This window comes from Pleurodeles waltl, chromosome 1_2, assembly GCF_031143425.1.
Source record: "Pleurodeles waltl isolate 20211129_DDA chromosome 1_2, aPleWal1.hap1.20221129, whole genome shotgun sequence".
Taxonomy (NCBI): Eukaryota; Metazoa; Chordata; class Amphibia; order Caudata; family Salamandridae; genus Pleurodeles; species Pleurodeles waltl.
In genome coordinates, this window is record NC_090437.1 from 511,882,984 (window position 1) to 511,902,609 (window position 19,626).

The following is a 19,626-nucleotide window of genomic DNA, read 5'->3' on the forward strand; positions in this document are numbered from 1 at the left end:
ACCATCATCCAGGACCCTCCATCCTTCAAGATGTATATTGAGGGAGTACATTTTTAGGGTTCTGGTACTCCTATCAACGATGCGTTGTTAGGAGTTAAAAGAAAAAAAGGGAGGAGGTGTGCACCTCTTGGGACTGGGGAATGAACTGGGTGGTCAAGAGACGCGGTCTGCATACCAACTGCTCTCCAGAATTAACACAGAAATGAGTGACACCGTTTTTATCCATCTACATAGATCAGCTCGGAGGGACAAAAATCTGACACAAAGCAGAAAATGGTGCAGCTAGTGGTCAGACAACTCCTGTTTTTTTCCAGACCTGAATTCAAGCACTTTTGAAAGAAAGAGGGTGATCATGTCCGCATGAAAAGAGTTACTGTCAAGAGAACTGGATGTGTCAAAGGATTTACCTGTGTGTATGAGTGGCCTATAACAGAAAACAATACAGGTTTCTGAATTCCTTCAGGACTTTCCTCAGTGACAGTCCTGGGAACACTGGACAATACCATTTCTAATACCTGTGATGTTTTGTACTTCGAGAGGTCTACTGGGCTGGAGGTTCTGAGAGTGTTACAAAGGTGGGCCGAGTAGACAATCCCGGGAGTAGCTGAGGTAGAGTTCGTGAGGATTGTATTTTCAGTTCACCTCTTGAGCTCTGGAGTTTTCCATTGCTTCGTTTTCCAGCTGTCTTTCTATCCCTCATATGAAGGATCCTTCGATTCTCAGAAGTGATTGTGTTTGAGATTGATGGACTGCGAAGTTTCCTTAAGGATGTTTTCCTTATTCGATTCATTTTTCAAATGAACAAATGCCATAGATGACGGCAACTAACTTGTACATTGAATTCAACAGTAGATTTGTAGTTTCCAGTTGTAAACTCTTCAATAAATCCAAATATTCTACAGATTTGTAACTACTTTTTTATGCTAGTACAGCTTTTCAGAGCCCACACTTTAATTTATCAAGGAGGCAACCACATATTTGCTTTACTCTTTCCAGTATGCAATTAAGTTGCCAACTATTTCTTTTTCTGTGTTTCAGGTTGTTTTCTGTAGTTTTATACGGAGCCCCGACAAAGTTGGTGACATGAATTGATTAATAAATGCTGTTGAGAGAGCGTAGCTTAAGTATTACATATATTAAAAGTGAAATGCTTATATAAATGCCTAACAATGCTGCATATGAAAAACGACCATAAATATTAGTTGCTTAGTGTGTATTCTCAATATGATTATAAGTGTGAAGTTACTACTGTGCACATAAACCAATGTCAATTGTAAGAAATAATTACTTGCACTGTGATGAATTGGATATATTAACGCGTACGAATATTGCATTTGTATTAAGAAACCATAGGCCTTAAGTTAGCGCGAGTTGAAGATTTTAGCTGTGTAGCTCTCATATTAAAGCATATTTTCTGTTTTTCAGTGTGCTGACTCGTAAAGGGTCATGACCCAGCGTTTGTTCCTTTCCTTTGTTTTATGTTGCTAACTTCATCCTGTTCCCATCTGCATGCTAGCTGCCTTAGTATAAGTTTTATACAGAATTGAAACAAAAGTATACCAAAGGAATGTGCAAGGCCATTTGACCATGGATAAAGAAGCTCATGACCCGAGAGACGTGCCACGATGATGACACAACACCCCGGATGTGCCACCTACGAAGACGTCAATTACGAAGACCAATCAAAGTGTTATAAATTATTGTGGGGTGCCAATTAGAATTACCTAATGTATAATTTGATAGGTTAAAGATAGTGGGGTATAGCGAATATCCAATAGAATTTTGGGGGAAGGTATTGCGAAGAAGGGATAAAAACTCATGACACAGAAGAGTCGGGAAATTAGGTAGGGAATGCTATCGATTTTATCCAGAAACTCTGTCACTCTGTTTGGTGACTTTTGAGACTAAATAAATTAACCTCACCCATAGACTGTCTTTATGCTTCTCCTCCTTAAGAGGGAAGTGTCCCCTCTCCACTAGACTGAGTTAGATTGATGGCGATACGACTGATGTCCTGAAGACGAAGACTGATCCTGTGTGCTGACCTAATCCTTGGAGGGTACTTATGACAATGCTATTGTAATTTGTCTATTTGCTTTTCCTTTCTAGGTACCAACTGCTGTAATTTTGATTAGAGACCATAGTTTAGATGTTTTCCAAATTGGTGTTGTAAATTGTTTGCATGAAGTCCAACATTCCAATGCTAATTAGAGGCTATGTTAGGTAAATCACCCTGACTGACACAAATTGACATGACTTACATTATGCCATGCTGAACTAAGACTTACTTGATATTCTATGTGTTTGATCTATGTTTACTTTATGTTATGCTCTCATATTTGTGATCTTCGCATTATTGAAGTCCTATTGCAGTTACCATATTGTGACTATGCTTATATGCTTCTTGGTTTTGAGATTGACACTTTGCTAGTAGATTGTAAACAATAGGGAATAAAACTCATAAAATGTTATCACGAGCTGTGGTTATTCATGGCTGAAAGGTCATGGTTGCGTCGACAATTTGATTAATGTCTTTATCCAAAGTAAAGTGTATTGTGGTGATAAATATCAGTGATCTTATTGATATATTATTTGACATATTGATTAGTTATCTCGTTCTACGGTGTCTCACCACTGGGTCAAAAGATTCATCGGCCTAAAACGAGTCCTGATGTGTATAAAATTGACATAGAGGGACGCGTTAACACTGTTTACACGATTAAAAGAAACTTTGGTCTCAAGAGGAGATTGTAGTGCTTTAAAATTCATATTGAACTCATTGTGGTCCCACGTCTTCAGGTTCCAAAGTGTTGAGCTGAGTACCAGAGGCAGTATAGAATTCCCTTTATGCTGGGTCAGTTTATTTTTTTAAAGAGATGTGATCCCACTACTGAGGGTAGGTATGTCATTCGTTACCAAAGTAACAACAGTGATGGCCATTTTCTTTGCCCACAATGCCACTATAGATAGCGACTAACCTTATAAAAATCAGCCTTACACGTGTTCCAGGAGGAACAATCCAACCCATACTGCCATGCTAAGTTCTATTCAGATGGGAAATCAAGCAACCTCACAATGTTTTCGGTCTATTTGGGCCTGAAAAGGAAAGGTGCAGCTTTAGCCAAGGGCACAGTGAGCAATGGACCCACACTTGGGAATTATCATACATACAGGAGCTGCCAAAGAAGTCTAACAAATGTTGCTTTATTAAATGTTTATTAAATGTTGCTTTATGAAACGGATGCCCTGGGAATCCAGGTACCATAATCAATGCTTCATTCCAGGTCCACCCCTGGAAGTTGTCTTCTGCTACAACAAAATGATCTGCACCAGTCGCACTTTTTTTCTGCGGTGAAAGAGTGCTAATTTACCTCTGAAATTTACAGTGTAGATAAAGCTACCTCAAAACTCTAATACTATTTTTCAAACTAAAATTTTGGCTGTAAGCAATCCACAATCCAGGACTAGATAAAGAGAGCAGTTTCTCTAAACAAGATGGCCCTTTAAGCCACCAGATTGAGCCTTTCATCCCAGAGGTTACAACTTTGGCAGTTCACTTAGAAGTTATAACTAATGAATTGGGATCCTAAAGGAGGTTATAAAAAATGCAATTCGCCTCTTAATAGATCCCAGCTGGTTTCCGGAGGAAATTGATGGTTTGTTTTAAACTGTGTGAGGATTCCCACGAAACAGAATCAGAATTAAAATAAATAGAATCACGAGTGTATTTTCCCTCTTCAGCAATTCGGTGCCTTTTCAGATCCCAAGATCACAAATATATCTTCCATCAAAGACTAACTACTGTGTCAGATGTAGGATTTTGTCACTCGCTTGCACACCAATCTATGAAGAGGCTGGCATTAGAGGGAGCAAACAGATGGCAGCTGTAGTGTGAAACTTCAGTAGGAACATTTGCTAATCTGAACGGGCTGCTTGGTCAAAAAGGCTTAAATAACCAGGAATCAAGCTGTAGTAGCAAGTGACAGGCTGTAATATCAAATTGGTGCTTTAACATCCCATAAACTTCCTAAAACAATTGGTACTGCACACAACTCGGCAGAAAACGTGCTGCCCTTGGAAAAAACAACTTCTGGCAGATGAGAGGAGTTATAGCATAAGCTAATGCTCAATAAAAGGCAAAACGTACAATAAAAATCACCTATGTCTATGTTGTTACTGGATGAATGAACCATAACACTCTAGGGGTGAGATAATCAATGGTTTATTTTGTCATACACGTTCTTTTCTTTGCCCTTTCTACCAGCTACCACTAATTCTGCCCCTTTCTTTCACACGGATTAAATACAAACGAAAACAAATGTTAGATAGATTGTCATACTAACACAACCACGCAGTACTAATTTGGCACATCATCAATAGCACATTAAAGGTTCCTGGAAGTGATTAATAACTTTACTGATGAATCATTTAACATACCTTACGGTCCTTCAGGAAAACGCTCTCCAGACATTGTCCTTTGTCATCAAACAAGCTGGCCTAAAGAGAAATACAGGGGTTAAAAGTTATAAGGACGCAGCTCCACATGTAAAACCAAGCCTAAAAAATATCCTTAGAACCTTTATGGCACCCACCTCTCATTTCTCATTTCCCTCCAATCAACTCTTCCAACATTCCAGTTCTTTCTAAATATTTCATGGCTGTCCTCGGCGCTCCCACCGCTGCGTGAAGCGCTCCTGTGTCTGCAGGACCTGGCTTGGAGGTATGCGTCTCACAGAGAGCACAGTACCTCACTGCCGCTTCTGCCAGCATTCATCACTGCTCGCAGGCACACTGGTACTAGGAGCTCTGCGCTGCCAAGATGTCACACTAAGCATCTAAAACATGGCCATCTCATTTCATTCTCAGTCTTCAGCATGGAGAGGCTGACGTTTCCCCAGAAAAGCACCCCACACACCACACCACATAATCTGAGACCATCTCCTTTTACAATCTTCCACACAAGATGGCCCGATTATGTTCTGAGTGCAAACCAATCGCCACCCAATGTTTCATCACAGCAGTACATGAGCTGTCACAAGATGAGATAGGTTGACCATGTAAAAGTGCCAAGCAGGAATTTACAATGAGAGCCACCGTGCAGCAGCACAGGGAAGCAGAACTCTGTTATGGTGAATGTTACCTCCTCGTTTTCAGTGTTGGCCAGTGAGGCACACTGCTAGAACACTGCCAGGCTTTGTACAAACTCAGTAGCTCAGCTATGATGGAACAAGTCGATGTGCTCACTTTCACCAAAGCAGAGGGACTGGGCCAGCCAGCCAATCGATCACGAAAAAGCAGAGGGGAATACATTAACTGGGGGTGTAAAGGCAGCATAGCTGGGGCCCTGGTTACTAGGGCAGGCCACAGTCGCACCTGTAAAGCCATGCCCTGGCACCAGAGCCCCAAAGCTGAGAGAGGCATCATTATTATAATAGAAACGTATTATATTTACAGAAGGTGGCAGTAAACATCTTGCCTGACAGAGGGGCCCTAGTGCCAGGCCAAGAGCTGCACGTTTGCCTAATGACTGGACTTAACCAATCTAGAGGGGACAAGGAGGACTACCCCACTTTATTGTACCTTCCAAGATCTAGACAAGATGGGGAGGATTAGGTCAGCACCCTACCATGGTAGATTCCTTTGTGAGCTGCCTCACTAATTTATTCCCTCGTTCAAGGTTAGCACGAATCAGGTTAGAGCTCAGATATGACCTGCTCATATGTAGAAAAAGAGGACGGACTACCCTTTGTTTCTGAGAGTCAAACCGTGTGTGAGACATCACCTAGGGGTGGTCTATTTCTGACAAAAGTATGACATCCATATGTTACAGAGTTACTTCTCACTCAGGGATTAGCTGAATAAACCTTTCACATACCCTGAAGGGGAAAGGGAAAATCAGGAGGCTGATTGCGGGGCCCTTGGATCTTCACGGGAGACCTCGGGGAGGGATGGCCTTGCAGCTGGGCTGCGTTAGATCAGGGCGAACCAACCTGTTTGCCTCTGCAATTCAGTCTGCTTCTATACAGCATGCAGGTTTATGGACTGGTTCACTGTAAGATACGTGCAGGGGTGACCAAAACCCCACCTGGCTACCCTGGCACAGAAAACATAGTTGTCTACTCTTCTCTGTCTCCCTGGGACAATGACGAGAGATGTTGCCAGAATGTCCTGGGCACCTTTCATCTGTAGAATTGTGGGCTGATAGTGGCTTTGATTCCTGAACCTCTGTGCAGCCCCATATGGCTCAGTCCCAGAGGGCCGGCCTAGTGTACTGTAAACACCATGCACTGGTAGGGGTGTGAGGGTGGGGGTCGAAGGGGCAGTTGCTGGCTGAGGGCACGTGTCTTTATGAGGGGCTCTGCCAGGACCAACTGACTCAATTACTTGTTTCGTTCCTGAATAGACTGTCTCCCTAGACTACACTAGCTGGCAGAGAACACACTTACTGCCCTAGCACAGGGGTCTCCAACCTTTGCAGTAATAAGAGCTACTTATGTTAATAAAAATAATCCTGAGCTACTAATATTATTAGTGTTTTAATAGTGACCATATCAACCAAGATTACATTAGTGGGCACCGTTTGCAAGATGACTAGCAGTGATGACATCAGTGCATCAGGTAGGGTTGCCAGAAGTAACACAAGAAAGACTTTATCAATTTGGAATGCCTCTACATGACATAACTCCCATAGTGGCAATGCCTCAGGTATCAAGTTTATAATATTAGTAATGTCAACTAAGTGCCTGATCTATCACTCAAATATCTGCTTTAAATGTATTTTGGAAACTAGTCTGAAAACGCACACATTTTTGTCTAAAATACACACTGTTGAATTTTGGTCAACATATAATTCAACCAAGCAAAAGCTTCTCATTTAGTAGGCTTGGGTGCACACAGGAGAGCTACTAATAGGTATCTGGAGAGCTACCAGTAGCTCATGAGCTACTCGTGGAGAAGCCCGCCCTAACACATTGTGTGCTTGTGAAAAAACTGTACTTTATCCCTACTGCTCTCAGTATTTTTCCGACCATGGGAATGGTTTATAATAGTGAATGGAACTGATTATTCGTGTAGTTTCTCATGAATAAAATTGGGTGACCACTTAATAAAGACCAAACTCAGAATAAATAGACTTCCAGTTAACAAATTCAAAGGCATGGAGTAACAAAGATTTTTCTGTAAGTAGGTGCAAGTTACTCTTGAATTACTTCAGAATTTGCATGAGTAAGTCACATGTGGGCGTGCTCTGTATCCGGTCGTAATGCCATGACAAGGCCACACAACAAGTATCCATTTGAGATTACCTTGTTCCCTTCAGAAGCAATCTTCAGAAATCCATCTTGCCATACCTTGGACTTTTTAGTCTTTTGATGGGTGTACAGCACCTTATGGTGAAAAGGATAGATTACACGTTAACGTAAACAATAAAAATAATGTCATCATTATCAGTACCTGTGCCAAAGCTACAGAATCTGTTTATGGATTCTCAACCATGCCCATCTAAAAGAAAAAAGGTACTACCGGGCTGTCCTGACGCTCTGACTGATGGAGATTGCTGTCTCTGTTACTCTCAGAAGTGAGGATGGATGGCCTGAACCTGTGATCAATAACTGACAATGCAATAAGGTATGAAAGGGTGCAATAGATATAAATAATATCTAGAGACCTTTAGGATAATGAGTAGTTCATACCTTCATAGCAAAGCTACCCTTTGGGTTCTAAACCTCAAATGACAACGTTGAGTTTAGTTCAGACCCTTTTATTAATGTAATACAAAGCATAGATTACATGATCCAGTGTTACCAAGATACCTTTGATAATCGTTATAATGAGCAGTTTTATATGGCTTCCCAACTCATATGTACAAGACTGCATAAAATTTAAGAGATTATCAGAATGCCTCAGTATATACTTAAGAAAATGGCAATTAAAAAGACAAGACACCAACACATCTATATCACTTTTAGAGCACATCAAGAACTTTAAATCTAGAATATCAAAAATTCTAGTTATCTAACTAACTAGTGACTCTTTAGTGTGATGACATGATGTGGCACAAGTCCACATTGGGAGAGTGCACAAGGATGAATTAAGCAGTAATATAACCGTTTTATACAGTGGTTTAACAAGGTGTAACTTCCAATTTACTTTGTTCCTTTGAAGTCTCCTGCTATGTATGATATCTGATCCGTACTAGGTTATGTTATCCAAACTTCTAATATAAGAGGCCCATGCCCATCATGTTCATATGGAAATCTCCGTCAAATTCTTCTAGTTATACACTACTGCTTGTGTACCCAAGGTTAACAATGTGTCTCTGACGAACATATCTTGTTCTTACAGTGGAGGTAAGTTGCTTGCACGATGAATGCCCAGGAAAACGTCTGCAACATCCAGATTCATTTTGATATTTGGAATTTTCTCCACACTTTCTTAAATGTCCACCCAGAACTGTTTAATCATTGAAAATCAACATTTAAATATTCGTGTTTCTAAAGATACTATCAATATTTATATTTAATTCCTGCTGTGAAAAATGATAAGCAATTAAGTGTAGCGAACATGATAAATTACTAACGCATAAAATATTTTTGAAGGCAAATAATTAGCCCTCGATTGTCTTGCTGCAAAATATAATACTCAAGTGTGAAGTCTATGGGGATGATGTTTTCAACGTGATAACACCACAGTAACCACCTTTACCGCCCTCCCTTTTCTATGTAATAAACTAATTTCTGCTACATCCTCTTTCAAACCTCCATTACAAGGGTGGATTACTTTTCAGGCGTACAGTCTGAGTGTCGCAGTGATGACTGAAAATATAATTCTTTGAGTTGGGAGGTTTGAAACATGCCCAGGGTAACCAACTCAAGAAAATCGACATCACACCATCAATGTGCCTTATGCTTTCCCTGTGAGGACTCTTAATTGCATATGACTGTAAACATTATCTTTCTTCATATAAACACTTGGTTCCCCTGATGAATTGAACTAAAGCATTAGTCCTTTCACCGAACTTCTCAATTACATGCTCTAAAATACGTTTCAAGTAAATCGGAGGTCATGTTTTGTGAATGCCCTTCAGTAAAGTACAGGACTTTCCTGAAGTCTGGCAGTCTGAAACTAATCTAGAAATTGGAGTGATATGAACATCTTTTGCTGCGTAATTAGTCACTGCTCTACCCTGAACAATCACCTGTTGGGCCTGTCCATGCACTTCGGAGACCCATGGAATCCTGGAACACACCAGGACTACTGCTATCCTGGAGTCTTCCTCTCATTCACCTCCAGGCCCAGGAAGGGCAGCACCCATTTCACATGAAGCTTAGTGGCTCTCTTTCTGGGTACAACACAGTACAGGGAGAGTTCCTGTTTCAGATACATCACAAATACATACACCCTCCTGATTCTGGCCATCTTGAAATCTGGTGTTTGGAGCATGCAGTATTCAAAGATGCTGGTGTGGCTAGTGAGATTTGCTTCTGCAGACGTGCTTTGATCTTAATCTTACTGCAACCTCAAACTCAAATTATAGACTGAAAAGGCTTCCAGAAAAGGCTATAGTTGCGGTATATCTGCAGAGAATGCAGAGGCAAAAATCAACTACCATAGGACTATGTTTTCTTCCACAGTAAAATAGTTTTTCTTGTTTATTTGCCATTAACATTTTCACACTGTCACTCAGTTGTCCATGCACTGATTAAATACACTGAAGATGAGACATATCAGACTTACAGTAAACTCCTGGCATGTCATGATTTCCCCAACGGTAACAAAATCATTCTTTTCACATTTTGCACTTCAGAATTCGTCACATTGCCTGCAAAACATCAATGACATATGCAGAATAAGTTATTGGCCAATGTCTGTAGTATCAACACTCTCAATCCCCAAACAATTACAACATGTGATGGCAGTGAAATACAGTTAATTTACAGGATCATTTATATAACATTTTAAGTATGTGTTTACCATGAGGTAAGTGTTGTTTTTATTTGAGAAACCTTATTTTCAGGAAAGGCTTCAGCATTCATCATTAGTACCTATAAGTACCTGCTCTGCGTGAAAACAATGCGTTTCATGCACTGCAAATGATGCATGAAGTGAAATAATACGCCCATTAAGTAACAGCATGTAGGTAAGAGTAAACCACTCCTGATCCAAGACGCAACTGTCTCAAAGTGGTAGCTGAAGGGGGCTGTCCCAAAGGCCGCTCCATGTAGTATTTAAAAATAAAAAAGGGTTTTTAAATTTGCCAGACCCAAGAGGAGGTCTGGAGTATTCTTAATGGGGAGGGATTGTCTTTTAATTTAATTGTTTGTGAAGCACTTGTGCTCCTGTATAGAGAGTAATTCACTGATGTAAGGACTGCAACAAAAAAATGGTAGCCCGGATAAGAGTAAACAGGGCATTTTTAATTTACACACCACAGATTATCAGTTCATTGGTCAAGTTCAGTAGGCATATCTAGTACAATTATAGGTTCTAAAGACAGAAAACCACAATCCAGCTTTAAGAATTTTCCATACTTTTTGGTCAACATACAGCTTGAAGATATTGTTCATACTTGCAATGTTATAGCTTTAGGACCAAATTCTGTGTTCTGGGACAGTGCAATGTAGAAAATAGAATAGAGGGGAGGCAGAAACAAATCATCTATAAACAGGGCTGATTCTAAGGTGACTGCCTTTGGCCCAATGAGCAGAGGCATGCCAGAATACAGCAATAAGCATTAAGTATTGCCCCACTGCCATACTCATCGGTTGGTGGGAGGAAAAAAGGGCTTTGTGTGTTCTCTACAGTAGCAAAAACCTTGGTGAAATCTTGGATACAAAGCAGATTTAATGATTCTTCAAGATCGACAAGAAATTAGAAACAAACATATCATACAAGGAGAATGGGGATTGCTTAAACAGAAAATTAAAAAGCCAGGACTACCCCCTAACTTAACAAGTAAAACACATAATTAGATAACATTCAAAGTAAAATATATTAAATAGATCAGTCATGAAGTTTCAACTTTTACCACTAAAGATTCATCCTTTTCTAAATTAAGCTAGGACTAGAAGCAGTGTTTGAGAGATCACGAAAGCCAGTTCCCACAGTGTCTGGCTGGCCAGAAACTGGCCCTGGATATGAAGAAGCGCCATGATTCACCCAAAGTGCCCCAGCGAATGCCTCCGAGCACTAAAACACACAAAAGGTGATGGGAGGAATGCTTGCAGTTTGTCAAACCACTGACAATCACGCAGGGGAGCATCCCAACCCATTGTTCATTTGCTCACCGTGCCACCCTAGTTTGGACCCAGCCATATGCAAATCACTCTTGACCAAGCTCCTCATGGGAAAAGTTCAGTCGGAACTGCCAGACCAGGTCCTACCTGAACCGGAACACAAGCAATCCAGGACCGGTTCTGCCCAGATTATGGGATGATCACCCAGGTACAACTTGGCTCTAGTGACACAGAAAGCATGGGACCCACGTTTGGGCATACCCGTGCCACTTAGGGAGGTACACTAAACACACAAAAGGTGATAGGAGGAATGCCTGAATTTGTCTTACCACTGGCAATTGCTCTGGGTAGGATCCCAACCCATTGTTCTTTTGCACACCATGCCACCTCAGTTTGGACCCAGCTATATGCAAATTAGTCTTGACCCTGCTCCTCCTGGGGCAGTTGAGACCGAATTGCCAGTTGGAACCAAGCTGTACCTGACTGATGAGCCCATAACTAGGACAAAACTGGTCCTGGGTTTCTTGTGTTTCGGTTCAGGGTGGACTTGGCAGTTTGAGATGGACTGATCCTATGAGGAGCAGGGTCTAGGCTGATTTGGATATGGCTCAGTCCAAACTGTGGTCGCATGGTGAGCAAAACAGTGATGTGTTGGAATGCTTCCCCGAGCAATTGCCAGTGGATAGACAAATTGCTATCATTCCTCCCATCACCCTTGGTGCTCTGAGAAATAAAGCACACAAAGTTGTTTGTTACCACTGAAACAAACATCTACAGCTAAGCACACTTTCTATGCATGCTAAGCTGTTTGCTTCAAGGACAATCAAGGAGTAATTCATTTTTTCAGAGAGTTCTGGCAGAGAGCAGATGTTGGAAGTCAAAGGTAGGACAGCTGAACCCTTCGACATCTGACTCAAGAATCAGTAGGCAAAGAAGGAAAAACAAGTATTGGCCTTGTTAGATCTATGACATGATAGCAGTTAAATGTTTCAAAGTCTAGAAAAAGACATAGCACATTCAGATTGAATGTGAATAAAATATGTGATGATATTAACAGAACAGTGAGGGAAAGCAAGATAAATTTGCTTCATGTCATCCACATAGCCGAGAAAAATAACATAACTTTTCAGTACACAAAGCATGATGTACTGTACTTATAAGTAATTATACTAATTATTAAATTATATTAACTGAAAATAGAACTGAAGTTTTTTTTACAATATAATGGTTCTCATATTATCAGCCTTAAAAGATTGAGTTAAAATTCACAAAGACTCAAACTTACGCTTAGTCGCTTATCCCACAGATATTTTGCCAGCAACTTGTAACGTGCTGTGTACTCCATGATCACTGCAACAAATGCATTAACCCACTGAGAAGTCTTACTAGGATATTTACATGAACGCTGTAGGATGATCACAATTCTCAACAGCAGGCACATCAAACAGCTAAACTATTTTGTGATGAAACAAATCTGTGACCATCGGATTCTCATACACACACACTGCTGCTGTGAGTACCTTAACCACTCCTGCAGTTTTACCAGTGTTGTATCCATCCTGAGACTTGCTGGAGACCAGTGCTTTGAATGAGGTGAAAAGGGTAGTGTTGGGAGGAGAAGCTCCAAAAGAGTTGTGTACCGAGAAACATGGCTAAGAAACCTCCACAATACACGTGGCTTGTGTCCCTAAGGATGTGGTCTAATACATTTGAAATAGAATCCTGTGCTTGACAAATTCATAGAGTATTACTTTGCAATTAGTAACTTTTAACAGCAGTTGCAAGATAATTTTAACAGTTTACATAGCACCATTGTCCTGGGCAAAAGGAAAAAAAACATTTTTGACAAGATAAATTGCAAAATAAAAGGTGGAAATGTGGTCACACAAGCGGATTAAAATTGTGTCTATGGACGTGGGACGCAAACGTAAACAAATGTCAACCATATCAAATCACCCTAATGACACAAAGGGGCCTTCAGCAGAAAAGCGTTTGGTACAGTTTTTTCGCTCAGCGGATTAAGGGCAAAGATAGGGTGAATCACAGGGCCCTGGATCAAATTCTGTTTTTTGATTTGTCAGGGATCAGCACTGCTGGACACACACATCTCTTCAACAAGTGCCTTAACAATGTAACCTGTCTTTAAAAAGTGCTCTATTTGTGACCAGTTAGGTAAACCAAACCGCTTTGCTATTGCATTTCTCGTTGACAATTTCATTGAGTATTTTAAACAAATAACGCGCCCTTTATGCACACTGAGCCCCGCAAAACTAATTTTGGAGAAGGGGCGCCACCCCTTTAACCTGCAGTCTAAGAAGGATTGGAAGTGTCATTTGTACCTGGAAGCTACAATCGGGAGTCTCTCGGGTGCAGCACGTAGGTTTTCATTTTGCGTCTCTAAACGCGCTGTTGCTACTGTTAAAAAGCCTGATCAGAGGAGCCTCTCACTGTTCTGGGCAGCATCAGCATTTAAGCACCTCTTTCTGTGGTACCGGATTGTTAACGAGCTCCCACTAGCAACAGACCGAGAGCATCAGCACTTGAAAAGACACCGAGAGCATCAGCACTTGAAAAGACACCGTCCGTCAGCCCCTTGTCTGATAAACATGATGGGCCTGCTCACCAGAAACACTAGGGGGCTGGTTGCACCTTTCCTGCAGGTACAGACGACAGGAAGGGCTAGGTGTGGGGTGGTCACATGGAGATATTAGCTACAACATTTTCATGTCAAAGTTTACCAAAAACAACTGTTTTACCACAGAAATGAATGAATTACATTTCGGAGTGGAACACAGACACAAAAAACACAAACTGCATTTTTCTTGGCTTTTTGCAGCACTGCCAAGAGGCTTCAAATCATGTGTGATAGATACCTTCAGCAACACACATTTCAGACAGGAGCACATTATACTCTGGGGCTTGTAATTTTACTTTTAGCATTTCCATTAAGGACACAAACATCTTAGCATTCACCGTGATGCGGCTAACAGGCCAGGCAGGACTGAATGAAGGTGCCCAACGTGCCACAGAGCCACTTGGTAGCTATGCTTTAACAGTGCACCAAATGTAGCTGATTTCATTTGTTCTTTGTTTCATATGCAAAAGCAAACTCTGTTTTGTAAGAGTTCACGCTTTTCATCATGCATTAAAAGTATTAAGGAGCTCGGCCATAAAGAACATGGCCCCCTTCTGAAAATCTCTGCCCACCCTGTTCCAAACAACTTTATTAAAAGAGCTATTGACGCTGACGAGAGGCACATGGACCACAGCCTATATAGCATATGAACAAAGACTAAAGCTTTCCAAGGTGTCCGTGGGGCTAAATTTCAGCTCACGACGTTCGGCGACACTCCATCCAGTGTTGTGGATCCCTAACAGCAACACCCCATCCAGTGTTGTGGACCCCCAACATTATAGGAGACCGCCAGAGAGAGACACAGAGGTTGCGCCTAACTGCTGAAGACACCACTGCGCCCTTCCTGTTGGCCCCTGCGGAGAACAGAATTTACCCAGAGAAGTGCTAGTGCTGCCACTGAGTCCCTGTGATGGTAAGCCGTCTCTCCACCACCTTCTAGTGCAATGATCCTACTTGCTGACAGTCAGCAGTAAAGTGAGAAATGAAGGAAGGAGCAGCAGGAACGTGAAAACCTCACTAGCAGCAGACAATTGGTGTACTTATCACTGCACAGCCTTCTGAAGAAAATCATTGTTGATTCAACAGATGTGGCCATTTTGATTTGGGAAAGACCGAACTTGATGATGTCATCGTCCAACGAGGGGGCTGCAACTGTCTGGGTGATCCCGTGGAAAACAGTCAGATGTGAAACATGGGATTCTACCACCTCTAGCAGTTAGAAATATATTCAAAAGCTGAAAATTAACTTTTGCCAAATTGAAAGACAGGGAAGGTGAATGCTTCCTCCATCATGATTCAGTGCGGGTTTTGCCTGTGGGAAAGGGAGAGGCAATACAGCTTACGTTAATTCTGTAATGGTGGGCAGATGCTTGGGAGTAAAGCCTTCAGACAGCTTCTTTTTGCTGAGGTATTGAAAGGTGGCAATATGAAAACATCCTAACCCACCTCAGAAAAAGTTCTGACCTTTATCACTTTGGACACACTCATAAAGGAAATGCAAGAAACTAAATCTTTGATTAACACAGTGGAACTCTCAACCACTGAGACAATAAAAGAGTTGAAATCGATAGCTTCAGACATATCTATGTTTAAAGTCCAATTAGCGGTTCGGAGAAAATCCTTGAAGCCTTTGAAAAGAGAGTAATTGAATCTCTTGACTGGGAACCAGATCTGTGGAACTTCCAAAAAAAGGTAACTGACCTTGAAAACAAAAGCAGAAAAGTTAACATCCAATAGTATGGTGTCTCAACGACAGAGGAAAAAGATGACACGTTAGGATTCCAGTCAACATTCTTACCAAACTATTTATTGTAGTATTCTGAACCCCTTGCTCCCCACCAACTGAGTTTCAGTGGGCGCTCAGGCTATGATCAGGAACAAACAATAGAAAAGGCATCACAAGACCAATAGTCATGTGTCTCTTCAATTGGCAACATGCAAGGCTAATCCTACAAACGGTGAGAAAACATGGTCCATACTCCCATAAAGGCCACAAAATCTAATTTGTAGTGGACTCCTCCTAAGAGACTATTATAATGTGGAGGAAGTTTCTACCATTACACCCACTTCTCAAATCGAAACAACCTAGACACGGCCTGCTAGATCCAGCTGTGATGTTGGTGACGAGAGAAGGTAGACTGAAGGAATTCCATGACCCAAAGAAACTTGAGAGCTTCCTCGATAAAGTGGAGCAGTCCTCACCTGACATGCCTGTTATTAGCTTTGCAGATTAAGCCAAACAGATTGCCACTTTGCAGATATTAATCACTTCGGACAGAAGACCACTTGTGACCACCCCCCCTGTAAAATAGATATACCCCTAGAGATCGATAGATCCCTAATCAAGAGATGGCGATAAATCCAGAAAACCACTCAAAGTACAATCACCAGCCTGATGAGTCATACATCAGATAAAGAGCACACAATGCTAGAATAGGACATACTATTGTAAAGAAGCAGCCTCAAAATACCCATGAAGTCCACCCTTCTAAAGTCTGAGACAAACAGCAATCCACAGAAAGCCTAGGCTTTTAACACTTCAGACTAAAGATCACTCAGGCCCTCACTACGAGTCACGGCAGCGGTCCCACAGCCACATTATGATAGTGGCATGGGCAGTGCAGGGGGGCCCCCCATGAGCAGCCCCATTGTGCTTTTCACTGCCTGAGTTGCAGGCAGTGAAAAGCGCGACGGGTGCTGTTGCACCCGACACACCGCAACATGGCAGTCGGCTCGAGTACAAGCCAACATCAATGTTGTGGGTAGTTTCCCACTGGGCCAGCGGGAAACACATAATAGGTCCAGAGGGCAGAAGACCGAACTGGCGGTCTTCCGACCTAACTAGTTTGGCGGGCGACCTCCGCCACCCGCCAAACTCATAATGAGGCATTCAGTGTATTAGAGTAGCATACATTGTCTTCACGTTCCTGTATTCTAGCTTATAACATACATTGGCAGACTATTACTTGAAACCTATCTATCCCAAAGAACCAGACTACCTCGCCTACACCCACTAGTAGAATAAAGACTATAACATCCAAACATAAATGAAGCAAACTAGTATATCTACAGTAAAATGTATACAAACAGTGCCCTCTCAGAATAGTCCCTAAACATAAGTGGCTTGCCAAATTATATCAAAAGGAAAAAAAGTTCTGAACTGCTTAGCAACTATGAAACCATGCACAGCACTAATGCAATACTCCCACATATCCCAAAATGAGGCTAAGAAGCTCAAGTGAGACTGGGTAGAAAGAAAAAAAAATGATACAGGCATCAGGGTAATCAAATCTGAATGAAACTTTGATGTCCAAAACACTGCCCACAGTAAGGGTGGTGAGCCTATTCTCATCCACCTCCAACTACCTTTCAGAGTGCAAATGGCATGGTCTAACCCATTGGGAAGACATAAGTTCACGACACAAGGTGCTCCTTAATTATTGGTTCAGTCTACATCCCCAACATCGCAAAATCAGTGCTAATCTCAAAAATCTAATGACTACTAACGGAAGGAGGACAACTAAAGTTGTGATGGGGGTGACTGGAATCTATCAGCTGAGCTGGAATTCGAATGCTCCTGGCCAATGTTTCTGAAACAATAATGATAGGGGTTTACTCAAGTATTTAATAGTGGCTCACTCTCTCCTACAGCCCTGTTGCAACCTTTGTTGTTGGGTGTGTCATCCTGCAGAAGCACAATTGCGTCACCAGGCATGCACATACCTAGAGAATGACACAGGTGCCATTCTCCTTTCTTTTCATTTACTGATCCAAGATGGCGGACACCACTTAGATGACTAAATAAAATAATTTACTCTTTTTTAGGACACAAACACAAAATAAAAAATATAAGACTACCGCCAGATGGGGTGGTAACAGAGCAGTGGGTGGAGAAAAGAAGAAAAGCAGCGCACTAGGGACAGAGCAACACTTGGGGCAGGGAAGACCATGATGCAGATAATAACATGGAACGCGGAGGGGTAAGAAGCACATGAGAGACAACGAACAGCACATGAGGGAGAGAGAAACATGGGCACTGGGTGGTGAAGTTTGGACCTCATAAAAGCGAGCAGCACATGAGGGAAAAAGCAACACAAAGCACAGGGGTGGGTATCTGGCAGTGTGAAAAGCACACAAGGCAAAGAGCTGCAAAACACATGCGCTCTTATTTAGTGCTTAACCAAACAGAAAAAGTAATTCCCTAAAAGTGTGCAGTGAAAGGATACAAGTCAGTCAAACAAAAGGATGGTAAACAGGCTGTGCTGCACAGGAGGGACAAACAAAAGAAGATGAAGGCAAGTTGGCAGTGAATAAAAAGCAAGCAAAATGGAGGGTGCCAATAAAGCAACCTAATGGCAAGTAATTGTTGAGAGAGGGGCTCTAAGCCCGCTGTAGGTTTTTAGTGAGTCTGCTATGGGTGTTTCTCAACCACACACTTTGCGGTGTCTGGTAGGGGAAACCTAAAAATAACCACAAAAAAAGGTTCCTGGCAATTTACAAACTACTAGACCTTGTATTGATACTTTAGATTTCCAGATACTAAAGAGTGTTACTCATACATTAGTAACCTTCTGAGTCATAACATAATTTGGACTACTTGCACCACCTTCGACCCACACACCTGGCAACCTCTTTAAAAAGGTTTTGAATGCATCTGCACCATGCAATTCCAGCATTGGTGTTACAATGTTTCAAATTGTTGAGTCACCACCGAGGCTTTAGGTTTGGCCTTCATGATGCTGTTGCTGGTAGTGGATGGAATAAGCAAGGAAAGGAAATATTGCAAATTCCCTTTAAAGCAGGGGTCTTGAAACCAGGGGGGTGGGCCCCCCTAAGGGGGCCTCAAGTGATCCCAGGGGCTGCACTTCTGGTCAAAAGAAAGATTATAGGAAGGGGAGTTGGGAGCACACTGCCGCACATCCCAGCACAGTTTGCCCATTTGCATCCTGGTAAATGTAGTTCAGTTAGCGCTTACTTCAAAATTATCTGTCGCTTTCCACCAAAATTGGTGCAGACATTACTGTATATCGCTTGACACGTGTTTTTAGGTTTAGCCCTTCATCAATATAGAGCAGAGAACAACAAATCCATCTGGGGTTGCTGGAAATGCTGCCAAATCCCTCTCCGGTCAAGTACCACTAACAGGAACACAGGTGAATCTCCAAAGCTCGTCAGTGTGCTCCCAACCCCACTTTCCTGTTTAAAAGGCTCAACCGAGCCAGTGAGCTGACGAGCTTTGGAGATGCACCTGTGTGTGGTACTTGACCTGAGAGGAATTTGGCAGCCTTTCCAGCAACCCCAGATTAATTTTCTTTGTTCTCTACTATCTACTGATGAAGGGCTAAACCCAGAAACACGTGTCGAGAGATATACAGCAATGTCTGCACCAACTTTGGTGAAAAACTACAGATAATTTTGAAGTAAGCGCTAACTGTGAACTGCATTCACCAGGATGCAAAGGGGGGACTGTGCTGAGATGTGAAGCAGTGTGCTCCCAACCCGCTTTCCTGTTTAAAAGGCTCCCTTGAGCCAGTGAACTGAAAAGCTTTGGAGATGCACCTGCGTGCCTGTGAGTGGTACTTGACCTGAGAGGAATTTGGCAGCATTTCCACCAACCCCAGATTAATTTTCTTTGTTCTCTACTATCTACTGATGAAGGGCTAAACCCAGAAACACACGTCTAGAGATATACAGAAATGTCTGCATCAACTGTGGTGAAAAACTACAAATAAGTTTGAAGTAAGAGCTAGCTGTGAA

General features: G+C 41.9%; 1 protein-coding gene across 1 annotated transcript in view; it reads right to left on the reverse strand.

Annotated features, from left to right (window-relative positions):
- The window catches only part of ZGRF1 (zinc finger GRF-type containing 1), a 554,924-nt gene that overhangs the window by 497,814 nt on the left and 37,484 nt on the right, over window positions 1–19,626 (reverse strand). Inside the window, exons 2-4 of the mRNA XM_069241594.1 lie at window positions 9,736–9,820; window positions 7,305–7,385; window positions 4,438–4,497 (exon numbers count right to left, since the gene is read on the reverse strand). Of these exons, the coding sequence (XP_069097695.1) occupies window positions 4,438–4,497; window positions 7,305–7,385; window positions 9,736–9,756 (162 nt within the window). The 5' untranslated portion in view covers window positions 9,757–9,820. The remainder of the gene's footprint in view (window positions 1–4,437; window positions 4,498–7,304; window positions 7,386–9,735; window positions 9,821–19,626) is intronic.